General features: G+C 37.4%; 2 protein-coding genes across 2 annotated transcripts in view; one reads left to right on the plus strand and one right to left on the minus strand.

Moving 5' to 3' along the window:
• The window catches only part of LOC140168561 (soma ferritin-like), a 122,841-nt gene that overhangs the window by 70,415 nt on the left and 38,395 nt on the right, over nt 1-14,031 (minus strand). The window lies entirely within an intron of this gene.
• On the plus strand, nt 220-7,586 carry LOC140168559 (uncharacterized). The gene is made up of 3 exons (XM_072191960.1): nt 220-285; nt 735-781; nt 1,804-7,586. Exon 3 carries the CDS (start codon nt 1,840-1,842, stop codon nt 5,590-5,592), a length of 3,753 nt encoding a protein of 1,250 aa, XP_072048061.1. The 5' UTR covers nt 220-285; nt 735-781; nt 1,804-1,839; the 3' UTR covers nt 5,593-7,586.

Below are 14,031 nucleotides of genomic sequence, written 5' to 3' on the forward strand. Positions count from 1 at the left end.
TGTAATGAGGCTATATTTTTTCTGGCTTCTAAAGTTTGACATAGTGGAATGTCCTGCCCCCTCTTATAACATAAGTCCATGACGTCTAACCTTTTTCTTTCATTCTATTTCAGCCACAACATGGATATGATAAGATGTCGTCAGTGGGATCTACTGCCACCTCGTGTTTGCAAGTATTGTAGACACAAATTCTATCACAGTGTAGTCAGATATTTATCACACATACGGAGTCATCAGATAACCATCACACCGTACTGGTATTCAAGCCCAAACATACCACCAAAGGTACGTAGACATCAGGGGTGGGGGAAGGAGTGGGGGACGGGAGGGGAAGGGGAGGGAGGGATAGACACAAATTCTATCACGATGTTGTCAGATATTTATCACACATACAAAGTCATCAGCTAACCATCACACCGTACTGGTATTCAAGCCCAAACATACCACCAAAGGTACGCAGACATCCGTTCTGGGGTGGGGTGGGGGAAGGGATGGGGGAGTGGGAGGGGTAGACACAAATTCTATCAGGGCACAGTCAGATTCCTATCAAACATACGGAATCATAACCATCACACCGTACTACAAAGGTATGTAGACACCAGTTTTAGGGGTGGGGTGGGGGAAGGGGTAGGGGAAGGAGTGGGTGAAGGAATGGTGGAAGGGAGGATTAGACACCAATTCTATCAGGACACCAATTCTATCAGGACACAATCATATTTCTATCACACATACAGAGTCATCAGCTCATCATCACGCAGTCCTGCTATACCTACCACCAAAGGTATGCAAATTGTGGGGAGATCGAGGCATTAATAACTGTGTTTCTACTGGCAGATGCAATGTATACCAGGTGTCACACCGCATGCTCTACCTCATGTGGTGGATCATGGTTGCCGGGTGTCCACACCGCATCACTCTGAACCAATCCACTGAACACATAGCCGGTAACACTCTAAACTATTTACAACTGCATCATCCGCCAACTTTTCCCCAGTAGAAACATGCAGTTTGTGCTAGCTACAACCTGGGAATTGGATGATAGAAACAATGGGTAGTGGGGGGGCATGTAATACCTATAGGGATAATTGAGGAATGTACTTTTAAAAATGTTACTCCCAAGAATTACATGCCCCATCATCCCTGGTGTCAAATGTACAGTGGCGTAACTAAGAGAGGCAAGGGGGGGGGTAACATGCCCCGGTGCCACATTTAGGGGTGCCAAAGTATTAATTTACGCGCGCATTTCAGCACAAATAGTCATTTCGAAAGATCAATTTAAGACCGAAATTCAACTTCATTGTAACCAAATTTCATTAAAGTGGTGTTTGTGCAAATTTCAAAAATGGGTGCGGGGGTCGCCATATTATACATCCTTGCCTGGCGCCACAACCCCTAGCTGTGCAACTGTACATGTAGACAACAAGCTCATAATTACAATTCAAAAATGTTACAAAAATGAGAACAAACAAGCCCAGTTCATTGTTTCTTGAAATAGCTCTGGATATTTTGAGAAAATATTTCAAATTAAACCTATGGCCAGCATGCAAAGCATTAAATAGTGCATGAATTGATTATTAATTCATATATTACACTATCTCAAGAACTACTGAACTGGGCTTGTTTGTACTCATTTTTTGGATTTTTCATGCTGATTCCAAATATGGTCATGAAAATGTACAATTCTGAATTTGTTTAATTTTGAAATTTTTTTAAAACTTGTCGTCTGTAGTCTGTAATCGACACCAAAGTGAAGATAGTTTAGATAGTGCATTAATTTATTTATTTATTAATTACACTACACAGGTGAACAGTGTACCCATAGAATGGAAACGATTGAAGATGAAGCAAATTTACCAGAAATCACTTGCAGACAAAGATGACATGAGGACTATTACAAGAACGGATGCTGACACAGAAATACAGATCCAGAAATCACTTGCAGACAAAGATGACATGAGGACTATTACAAGAACGGATGCTGACACAGAAATAAAGATCCAGAAATCACTTGCAGACAAAGATGAAATGAGAACAAGAACTGATGCTGATGCAGAAATACAGATCCAGAAATCACTTGTACACAAAGATGATATGAGAACGATAACCAGAACTGATGGTGATGCAGAAATACAGATAGATCCTTCTGATGATAATCTCCATGGCATTGGCAACAGAATGGTACTGGTGGATATAAATTGCAATAATGATATCAACAAGATGGCTGCCAATGACAATATTTCTTGGGAATACTACAATGAAAACAGTAATGATTTACCAAACAAAATCCTCCTGAAAGATGATGTATCTTGTCATAACAATGATGCTAGGATACGCAAGTCAGATAATGCACAGAAGAAGATGGTTGTCAATGATGAAATCCCACAACTTGTCAATAAAACCACTCTTAATGTAAACCCTGGTCAGGATATAGTAAACCCTGGTACAGATATAGTAAACCCTGGTAAGGATATAGTAAACCCTTGTAAGGATATAGTAGACCCTGGTAGGACAATCAGTGTTCAAAATGAGGATGAAATTCAATGCAATAATGTTGAAATGTCTTCTAAAGAGGTAGAAAAGTGTATAACAAATCCTGGTAAGGATACAGTAAACCCTGGTAAGGATACAGTAAACCCTGGTAAGGATACAGTAAACCCTGGTATGGATACAGTAAACTCTGGTAAGGATACAGTAAAAGATATAGTAAACCCTGGTAAGGATACAGTAAACCCTGGTAAGGATACAGTAAACGAAATAGTAAACCCTGGTAAGGATACAGTAAAAGATAAAGTAAACCCTGGTAAGGATACAGTAAACCCTGGTAAGGATACAGTAAAAGAAAAAGTAAACCCTGGTAAGGATACAGTAAAAGAAAAAGTAAACCCTGGTAAGGATACAGTAAAAGATATAGTAAACCCTGGTAAGGATACAGTAAACCCTGGTAAGGATACAGTAAACCCTGGTAAGGATACAGTAAACCCTGGTAAGGATACAGTAAACCATGGTAAGGATATAGTAAACTCTGATAAGTTATTGGAAGCACCGTTGGTGGAACACAACAATTCCAGCAGTTCTAATGACCACGCCCAAAGTTCGAACCAACACAAAAAATCTTGCATTACCACTGGAGAAGCAAAGTCTGTGAAGGAGTCTAAGGTTTCTCAGGCTTCTACCAAAATGTGTTCACAAATGAACAGTAACCATGGTAACACTACGCAGCAAAAGTTATTAAAAGAAATAACTACCAAAGTGCTTGAGCCATCTCAAAGAATTAACGGAAATGCTGTGCACAATCAGAAACCAGAGCCAAACAAAAAACCAACAGATACCTGCATAGGCTTAAAAGAAACTGTGGTGGCTGCAGAAATCAACATGGATCCCAGTGAGCAAGATCTGCATGGTGCTGCACATAAAAAAGGAAACACATCAAAGTGCTTAACAAATCCTGGTACAGATAAACTACAGTGGAGAATTCCTAAAAAGAAGCAAAAAATACACCCAAATGCATCACAAAAACACTCAAATGTGTCGCAAATACACCCAAATGTGTCACAAATACACACAAATGTGTCACAAATACACCCAAATGTCTCACAAATACACCCAGAATATCCTAACAAAAGTGGTACAAAGATATCTGATCAACATGACAAATCCAGGAAGACAATGAATGATGTAGCGAGTAACCATGGAAACAAGAATGGCAAAACAGCAGCAAAGTTGGTGAAAAGGAAATCAGAGAATGAAAATAAGTTGTCAGTGAGTTACCATGGTAACAAAAACAAGAAGAGTAAATCAGAGAATGGAAATAAATCATCGGGTACATTGAAAAGAAAAGCAAGTACAGGCAAGTCATTTGATGTAAAAAATATCAAAAACAAGAATGGTAAAACATCTTCAGAATTGGGAAAATGTCAGAAAGGCAAGTTAATCAAGATAGTGAATAGCAAACCCAATACACCCAAATGTCTCACAAATAAACCCAAATGTGCCACAAATACACCCAAATGTCCACCCAAAGACAAATTATCCAATTTCAAGAGTAAGAAACACAATGCTAAAACAACCCAAGCATTGAAGAAAAGTAAAAAAGTGATTGATTTAGGAAATAAGAAAAACAAGGCTTATAAAACATCTTCTAAACTGGTGAAGAGTCCAAAAGACAAATTACCCAATTTTGTGAATAGGAAACATGATGCTAAAACATCCCAAGCATCTGTGAAAAGCACAAAAGTGAAAAAGTTGACTGATTTAGCAAGTAAGAAAAATAAGGATGATAAAACATCTTCAGAACTAGTTAAGTGTCCTAAAGACAAAGTAACCGATTTTGTGAGCAGGAAACGCAATGCTAAAACATCCCAAGCATCTTTAAAAAGTAAAAAGGTGACAAAGTTGACTGATTTGGCAGATCACAAAGATAGCAAAAGCAAAAATAAGAATGATAAAACATCTTCCAAATCAGTGAAAAGTCAAAAAGATGCATTACTCAATTCAAAGAAGAAGAAATGTGAAGCTAAAGCATCACCAGCATTGGTGAAAAGTACAAAAGTAAAGAAGTTGACCGATTTAACAACTAAGAAAAACAAGAATGCTAAAACATCGTCTGAATTGGGAACAAGTAAATCATTTCCAAATAAGGTACATGTAGACACATTTCCAAATAAGGTAGACACATTTCCAAATAAGGTAGACACATTAAAAAGTAAAAAGGTGACAAAGTTGACTGATTTGGCAGATCACAAAGATAGCAAAAGCAAAAATAAGAATGATAAAACATCTTCCAAATCAGTGAAAAGTCAAAAAGATGAATTACTCAATTCAAAGAAGAAGAAATGTGAAGCTAAAGCATCACCAGCATTGGTGAAAAGTACAAAAGTAAAGAAGTTGACCGATTTAACAACTAAGAAAAACAAGAATGCTAAAACATCGTCTGAATTGGGAACAAGTAAATCATTTCCAAATAAGGTACATGTAGACACATTTCCAAATAAGGTAGACACATTTCCAAATAAGGTAGACACATTTCCAATTAAGGTAGACACATTATCAAATAAGGTAGACACATTTCCAAATAAGGTAGACACATTTCCAAATAAGGATGCAACAAAACCAAAGAATGGAAAACGCTATCGCTGCCAGTACTGTCCAAAGGATTACGCAAGTGTTGCTATCTTGAAAAAACACGAAAAAAACCACACAAAATTAGCCCGCTTTAAATGCCAATATTGCGACATAGTATTAAAAACTGCGCAGGGTTTGAAAGCACATGAAATGATTCATACCGGTGAAACACGTTTCGAATGCCAATATTGCAACAAACGATTCATCACGCATGGCCACTGTAAAACGCATGAAACTACGCATATCACACGATTTCAATGCCGCTTTTGTGATAAAACGTATAGTACAAACTACCTATGGAAAAAACATGAGAAGGCGCATACAGAGGGCACTAGTGATGCTGAGGAAGGGTTAATGACAAAACGCGAGAAACAGTTCAAGTGCAAGTATTGTAAAAGTTATTTCACAACTAAGGCGATAGAAACCAACATGAGAAAAAACACACAGACGCGGAAAAGCATACAAGTGTAGCTACTGTGAGAAAACCTTTCATGAGGAACGATTTCTTACGTGGCACGAAGTTGACACATACGGGTGAGAAACCTCACAAATGTCGTTTTGTGAGAAGCGATTCTCCCAAGCAGGTCATAGAACCGAGCATGAACGCCTTCATACAGGAGAAAAGCGCCACCAGTGCAGAATTTGTGGAAAGGCGTTCAACGATAAAGGAAACGTGAAAAAACACGAAAGAATCCACACTGGTGAACGACCTTTTAAATGTCGTTTTCAATTTTGCGAGAAAACCTTCAGCCAATCAGGACACAGGAATGAACATGAAAAAGCGCACAATGCTACCTATAAATGCACATATTATGACAAAGTCTTCAAGCGCCTTCTAACAAAACGCATGCATGAGATGATTCATACGGGAGAAACAAATTACGAGTGTAAATTTTGCAAGAAGCGGTTTATACAACACACACATTATAGAACCCATGAAATGACGCATTATAAACGCTTCAAGTGCGGTTTATGTGAGAAAACTTACAGCACAGCTAGAACGGCAAAGGACCATGAAAAAACACATCAAGGGTAATTAGTAAAAGATTGCCCTACCTGACATGACCTGCAATTGCTGCCAGGTGTCATCTGTGTACCGGACATACACTATTTAATACAGAAACCAGTAGCGTAGCCAGCAGGGTGGCAGACTGCCCCCTCGGACACCTAAAATGGGGACGAAGAAGCGGAAAAATAGGGACGAGAAGAAGGGGAGAAAGGGGAGAAAGGAGAGAAAGAAGGGGAAGGAGAGGGAGAAAGAGAAGAGAAAGGGGGAGGAGAGGGAGAAAGAGAAGGAAAGGGGCAGGAGAGGGGAAAGAGAAGGGAAAGGGGAGGAAGGGGAGAGAAAAAGAAAAGGGAAAGGGAGGAGAGGGAGAGTAAAAATAGGGACGATACTGACGTTTGCCACCTCGGACTGACAATGCTGGCTAAGCGCCTGGCAGAAACTGTCAAATGTCTATAGGGCAGCTTTAATATTATTGCAGATAGAGCTACCTTGTACTAAACCCCTGACATATGCTACGTATTGACTGCTCAGTGCCTTAAGTGGGTAAGTGCAATAGCAGCCATGTGAGATGAGTAAAATATACTGTGTAAATTGCCATATGTTTACAAGGCAGCTATTGCAATTACCCACTTCATGATTTTGGATGGCTGCTGAAATAATAGGTACATGTACCCTGAAGTATACTTATTTTCTATTAAGGTGGTACTACATATACACCTCTTGATAAATTTGTGACTATTTTTGCATTTTTCTCAAAAAATAATAACACACTGGTAACAAAAGTTATGTATAGGGGCAAGGAATTGCTACACTGGAATTTCAGTGACTCAAGACAAGTGGTACGTTATTTATGAGCTTTTATGATAAAAAAAGATGTACCTCTTTTTAACATATAATGAACCACTTGTCTTGAATCACTGAAATTTCAGTGAAATAATTGGATTCCTTGCCCATATAATATACATAAGCTTTGTTACCAGTATGTAGAATTTATCAGGGGGTGTAGTACCACCTAAAAGGAGTATTTCGTGATCCTAGCATCCTCTTTTTATGACATTTTTCAGTAGATCTCCACACAAAAAAAGCTTATTCCCAAAATTTCAGTTGATTCTGATTTTGTGTTTTTCGAGTTATGCATGATTATGTGTATTACACTACTCCATAGACAATGTGTTGTAATTTCGCTCTGGTCTGCCGGAGGTAATTTTTTTTAAATCTCTCTATTTTTGCTAAACAAATTAATCTGCAAGAAATTTTTATTACATAATTATTTTGTAGGGCTTAAAAATCTCAATTTTTTTTTTTTTTTTGAGGGGGGATGATGCTGTGGATCACAAAATGCCCTTTTAATGTTTTGCCAAATAAAATTAGTTTAAGTTTCACAATTATGTTAGGTCTTCAGTCATGTGAGTACATGTTATTTTTGTATTGTTCATTTTTATGTAATAAAGATATGGAATGATCACCTTTTTGTGTGTGGTACTCATGTACATTTATTATAAAGTTTGGGGGGTCTAATGACAGGCACAAACTTTAAAGTTGAGCATTAGCGGTGCCAGGAATTTTTTTGCCGGGGGGATTAGGGGAAAAGTGAATTTCAGAGGAGGGGGTGCAAAATCAACAAATTTTATGCAAAAATTGCAGCAAAAAGTGGAAATTTCCGTAACTTTGGGTTTTTACAGTGAGGGAAACAGGGGGAAAAGTTTGGAATACTATAACGGGGTCTAATGACAGGAATTTTTTGGGGGATTAGGGGCAAAGTGAATTTGTGTACATCCATATCAAAACAATGCACTTGTCGGCTGCTACATGTGTCTCATTTCACATACATAAATACCAGACTCATCTCAAGTGGAGGTCACTTCAAATCATCCCCAACTCATATGGTTTAAGAATACAGAGAACATTCCTTAACCACATGACTTGGGGATCATGATATGAGTCTGGTATTTATTCCGAACTATTATATGAAATGAGACGCATGTATAACCATTTCATTTCAGAGGTAAAGGAAGTTTGCTTTGGAAATAAATGATATAAATTGACCCTGAACATTTTATGTTTATAATTATAATATGTATACAGACGCTCCAAAATGCTTTTCACAATTTGATTCTTGCTCTGATTATTTTGTGGTCAATGAATTCTTTAAACCCAGCACAAGTACTCATTTCAATGGTTTTTACAGTTTTCTTTGGAAATACTGAATTGGCCCTGAATACTTGCAAGCTCAGTTGCCCAAATACAAATAGTTCATTTGCTATATACATCAAATTAAAGACCCATTCAGTGATCCCAGTGAAAGTGTAAAAAATTAAAATTGTTTATAAATTGCTTAAAAGTGAAGGATAGGTCATTCAAATTGTCATTTGGTATTTTTGAAATGAAAAATTTGGCAAAAAACTAAGAAAAAAGCAGTATTGACAAAGTTGGAAGCCCCATTCAAATAGTTACATTAGGCCAAATAAAAAATAAAAAAGTTTCACGTCCCCTCCCGCTTCCTTTTTTGAGGTTTCTTAAATTTTATTTATATTTTTTGAAATTCAGTTATAACTTTTCAAAAAATATGTCTAGGAAGTAGAGATGCTTTCTATAGCTATCAACAAGGTGTGAAAAGTGTGCCAACAGATTTCATACAAGCTGTATCAAAATGTTTGCTACCCATTTGTTTTTTTATATATTATTGGTGTTTATTGACAAGCCTGTTCTTCAATATGCTGCATTGGATCCTCTTAAAATGCCCATGATTTATAGTTTTACGACCTTTCATACGAGGGGCAGTCAGTATGTTTTAAGAGTTGACTCGTGACGTCATTTGTGGATCGTTTTCATGGCATTTCTCAGTGATTACATAAACACTGTACCTTTGTCTTTCAAACAACACATGTAAAAATTCTATCACACACATGATTACGTAACAGCATTAGCATAAAATCAAGGGTCTAGAGTCACCTGGTGAAATTGAGGCATTTTGTTAAGGGAAATAAGAGGCTGAAATGAGGTATTGTTTTATTTTCTATATTTTCTCAAGAATTAAAGAATGGAGAATGCTGCCTTTTGGAACAGTAATAGAACACAAACTACCAGTTCATTAAACCATGATTGTTGGGCTGTAAAGGTTTTAGTTTATTTAAAATGCGTGGTCAAATATGTCTTATTTTTGACAAAAACAAGGCTTTTCTTTCTTTAAAAATCTTGATATTGCCAAAAATAGCAAACGTGGAAATTTAATTTTTTTTACCAGTTCTATTGACTAATCTCCAAACATTTAAACGGAGTCTCCCTAGAAAATATTTGAATCCGTGATTAAAATATAACTGTTATTGTACCATTGTTACATTTATACAAAAAGTAGTGGTACAAAGAGAGAGGCCATCATTTGAATGAGAAATTTATTTTTAAAACTTTTCTGTTCATTTCAGATTGAGATCATCCATACAAATTCATATGAATAGTTAAATTACAATTTTAATAGCAATTTATAATATTTTAGGCCCTATTTACATGGAATTTAGCAATTTTCGTGCATTTCCACCATGTTGTATCGGTCATCCCACCTGCGCATGCGCAGATTGTTGTTTCATTTGCACCAATTATCATCGCACAGAGTACCAGCTCTCACACGTGACCAGTCATTATATTTTAGTCTGCTTCATTTTGGAGATAATTAATGTCATTTGTAATAACTGCTTTTTCATTTTCGCCATTTTTGCAGAATAATTTTGCTTCCATTCAAGCCCTAAGGGAGCGATCGTTATTTATGGCAGGGGGGAATGGGTAAATTTAGGGGGGAACACAAAATTTTTTTGTGGTCTTGAGGGGGGAACCTGAAATTTTTAGTTGAACCAGGAGGGGGGATTGTTAAATTTTAAATGGAGAAAATTGGGAAAACAAGGGGAAACACGAAAATTTTGAGCGGACGCGAGGGGGGAACGCGAAATTTGTTGTCGATATTTTTGCCAAAACACCCATTCCCCCCCTGCCGTAAATAACGATCGGTCCCTAAAGTTGTTGAAGTTTCCAGACGTCCCATTTCCACCCAAGTTTAATGGCAAGTCTCATATTTTACCAAATGCAAATGGAGGACCTAGTGTTATTCCTGCCCAAAACTAGCCATATGCACCTTGTACTTTTGCTGTTTTCGGACATTGTAAACACATGTTTTTTCTGTAATTTAAAAGGCCCGCCTTTTTGTGTGATTTAGCAGTGTCCCTAGTATATTGATTTTATGCTAATGCTGTTACGTAATCATGTGTATGATATAATTTTTACATGTGTTGTTTGAAAGACAAAGGTGCAGTGTTTATGTAATCATTGAGAAATGTCATGAAAACAATCCACATATGACGTCACGAGTCAACTCTTAAAACATACTGACTGCCCCTCGTATTAACATTCATCCATAAATAAGGTAGCTATGATGCATTTTGTTGTAGTAGTCTTGTCCATGATCACCAAAAACTGATGGGTACCAATTGTTTTGATACACTCTATATTAAAGGAGTATTTCGTGATCCTAGCATCCTCTTTTTATGACATTTTTCAGTACATATCCACGAAAAAAGCATATTCTCAAAATTTCAGTTGATTCCGATTTTGCGTTTGCAAGTTATGCATGATAATGTGTATTACACTGCTCCATAGACAATACGTTGTAATTTTGTTCTGGTGCACCAGAACGAAATTCAAATTTCGCGATATCTTTGCTAAACGAATTAATCTGCAAGAGATATTTTGTATATAAACATTATGTAGTCAGAGGTTTCCAGCGATATAAAAATCTCAACTTTTTTTGAGAAAAGTGGGGGGATGAGGCTGTGGATCACGAAATGCCCCTTTAACATTATTACATAACAATTTTCTATCTTTTGGATTGTCGATCTACTGTGGTTTATCATTGGGGTGGACTTGTCCAGGTGGGAGTGAAATTGGCCAAAGTGGGTAATAACCAGTAATTGGGCCTGGATTTATGCAAATGCAAATTACTTTAGACAATTTTACACGTAAGATATCTTACATGTAGCGAGCTACTTTCAAATGTAAGGTCAGTGTGAACACAGGGGCGGCGCCAGGGTATTTTGATAGGGGGGCAAAACAATTGTGTAAATTTTTGATGCGGCGGCTGTCGCTACCTGGCCGGGCTTCTTGCGCGACGAGGGGGTGTCTGAGGGGGATGTGCCCCCTCGAATTTGGAAAATTTTAAAATGAAAGCACAAATGAAGCCATTTGATGCACAATTTTCACCCTTTTATGGTTATTTATTTATTTTCCAACCGCATATTTTTATGGATTTCATTCACGGGCCTGACTTTCAGCCCGATGGTTTTAGGCATGGACCTACTCAATCCAGCACCTTTTGGCTACAAAAGAAGTTCATGGTACAAATATGCACGAAGTGAAATATAGTGGAAATGTTAAATAAAGTCGCGCTAAGCGCAAAAAATGGCACTTTTTAGGCTAAAATGTCCAAATATGAGGTTACTTTTGGTCAGAATCCCACATACAGGCGTCAACATTGGGGAATGATTGTATGAACCATCTTCCCAACATCATCTTCCCTATCAAAATATTGGGGGGATTTATACCCCCACCCCGGTCGGATCTACGCCTCTGGTCGCAACGTGGTGTATGTTAAGTCAGTTGCATTGTATATGATATGCCGGTTTTTGTGTTATGTACGTCATCCACCAGTGGAGCTCCTTACATACATAGGTTTTTTTTTATATGAATGGGCGGGAGGAGGGGTGTCTTGAGGTTGGAAATATTTCAAACTGAAAGCCGTAATCAGGAGCATAGGCGGGAGGTAGTCGCCCCCGATGATCACTCAAAGCCGAAAAGGTCCACTTTATGCGGCGAGAGAGCGAAAATTTTTTAATGCTTTTTCAGTCAGAAAAGGACCAAATTTGCCCATTCATGCGAGTGTAGCGAGCGAAAAAACATTAGGTTCTTTATGCTTTCTTGGTCAAAATTTTAGGAGAGGACCAAAACAGATCCACTTTTTCACCCTGGCCGGCCGTAATGAAGCCAATTGCTTATTTATATATTTCTGCACTATTTCGTTCTAGTATAGGTTTTGGATATACAATGTGATGAAACCCCGTAAAAGTTGTGTGATATCGGACTGAAAGTAAACTTATTTATAATAATTGCTGCATGACACAGACTTGCATGTGTTGCCGCGCCAGGAAAGTGACGCAGCCAGAATTTTTCCAAAGTCTCTTAAATGTAAGAGAGTGAAAACCTCACTCCCCAAAAGAGTGATTCACTTATAAAACCACTCAATTAGTGAAATGTGTTTTTAAACTTTAAAACCACTCAAAAAGAGTGAAAACCACTCTAAAAGAGTGAATTTCAACTCTTCAAGGAGTTAAATGAAGGACAACACGTAAAAACGTGTTGTCCTTCATTTAACTCCTTGAAAGAGTTAAAATTCACTCTTAAAGAGTGGTTTCACTCTTTTTTGAGTGGTTTTAATGTTAAAAAACACATTTCACTCCTTTTTGAGTGGTCTTATAAGTGAATCACTCTTTCCGGGAGTGAGTTTTTCACTCTTTTACATTTAGTTTGCGGCGAAAATGGGCCCAAAATATAAAAACCAACAACTTTAAAACCGGTAGGGGAGTTTCCTCCTTCTAACCATGGCCAGGAGGGAATGGTTCCTTTTCTTCTTTTCCTCCTCTCTTTCTCTCCCTCCCTTTCTCTCTCTTCTTCTCTTTCTCTTTTTCCTTCCTTTTACCTCTTTTTTGAAAATCATAGGGGGCAATTGCCCCCCTGTGGCGCCCGCCAGTGTGAACAAGACATGCATGGAACTTGCATGTATGCATGACCTTGATGATCCAATTGTGTATAATCATGGCAAAATTTACCAGTGAATGTCACGCCCTAGTGGCACTTCCCTGGTCACGCTTACTTTTATGTTGGCTTACAAATAAGTCGTGTGTGGACAACACACTCTCTTAAATGTAGCACAAATTTATTTGCTGGCTCCAACACTTGTATTAAAGTTACAATCTATGCGGGCATTCTATGCATGGTTACAGCTACCATCTAAACACACCTAACATGACTGGAATGAAGAGTTATGTGATTAGGCACTTGAAACTTGATTCTGTGTTTAGCGTCCACCGCCCGCGTTATGAAATTTGTGCCGCGTTTGAGATGTAAAATCTGAAAATAATTCATTATTTTGCAAATTACTAGTAAACCAGAAAGAAAATTTGTTCTGCAAAATTTTTAAATGCTTTTTTTTTGTATTTGAACCCTGTAAAAACTATAGAAAGCCTTGAGCACTATTAGAGGAATCCATCTAAATATTTTAGCATAAAAAATATACAGGTTTTTGACCCTTGCTCTATACAATTATTTCAATTATACCTTTGGGATACCAGGGTAGACTAGAGAAATCAACCTAGCCAAAATGTTTTTACAGATGGACATTGTTGATGTTGTAATAATTTAACTAGTAAAGACCTAGGTTTGACAAATTGGTGCCAAAAATTTATTTCATAATGTTCTGCATGATTGTTATTTTTGTATTTAATGAGTCAATCCCCCCTCAAATGTATAGGCCTACAGAGAGGTTAGTAGAAATTGGAGTGAAGAAGACATTCGGAATACATTTAGTTTGTTTTAAAACTTGAAAAACAAAAAGCAAGATAATTATACTTTTATAAATGTTTATGTGTGTTTGTGACATTATATTGCGACTGGCGATACCCATGTGCAATTAGAATGAACAAAAGCGCATAAACATTGGTAAAAGGCCGCTGATAATGAAACCTTGAAAATAATGAATAATGAAATAGTTGCCTCATATATATGAGCTGAAAAAAATGGGACGCTAAACTCAACATCAAGTTTCAATAGTCTTATACACCTCTGGGGGTTACAATTCTTGGTGAAGT

Source organism: Amphiura filiformis, chromosome 13, assembly GCF_039555335.1.
Source record: "Amphiura filiformis chromosome 13, Afil_fr2py, whole genome shotgun sequence".
Lineage (NCBI taxonomy): Eukaryota > Metazoa > Echinodermata > Ophiuroidea > Amphilepidida > Amphiuridae > Amphiura > Amphiura filiformis.

What these genes read in the sequence shown, in the direction of transcription:
- LOC140168559 (XM_072191960.1), top strand. Translation starts at nt 1,840, where the DNA reads ATGAAGCAAATTTACCAGAAATCACTTGCAGACAAAGATGACATGAGG.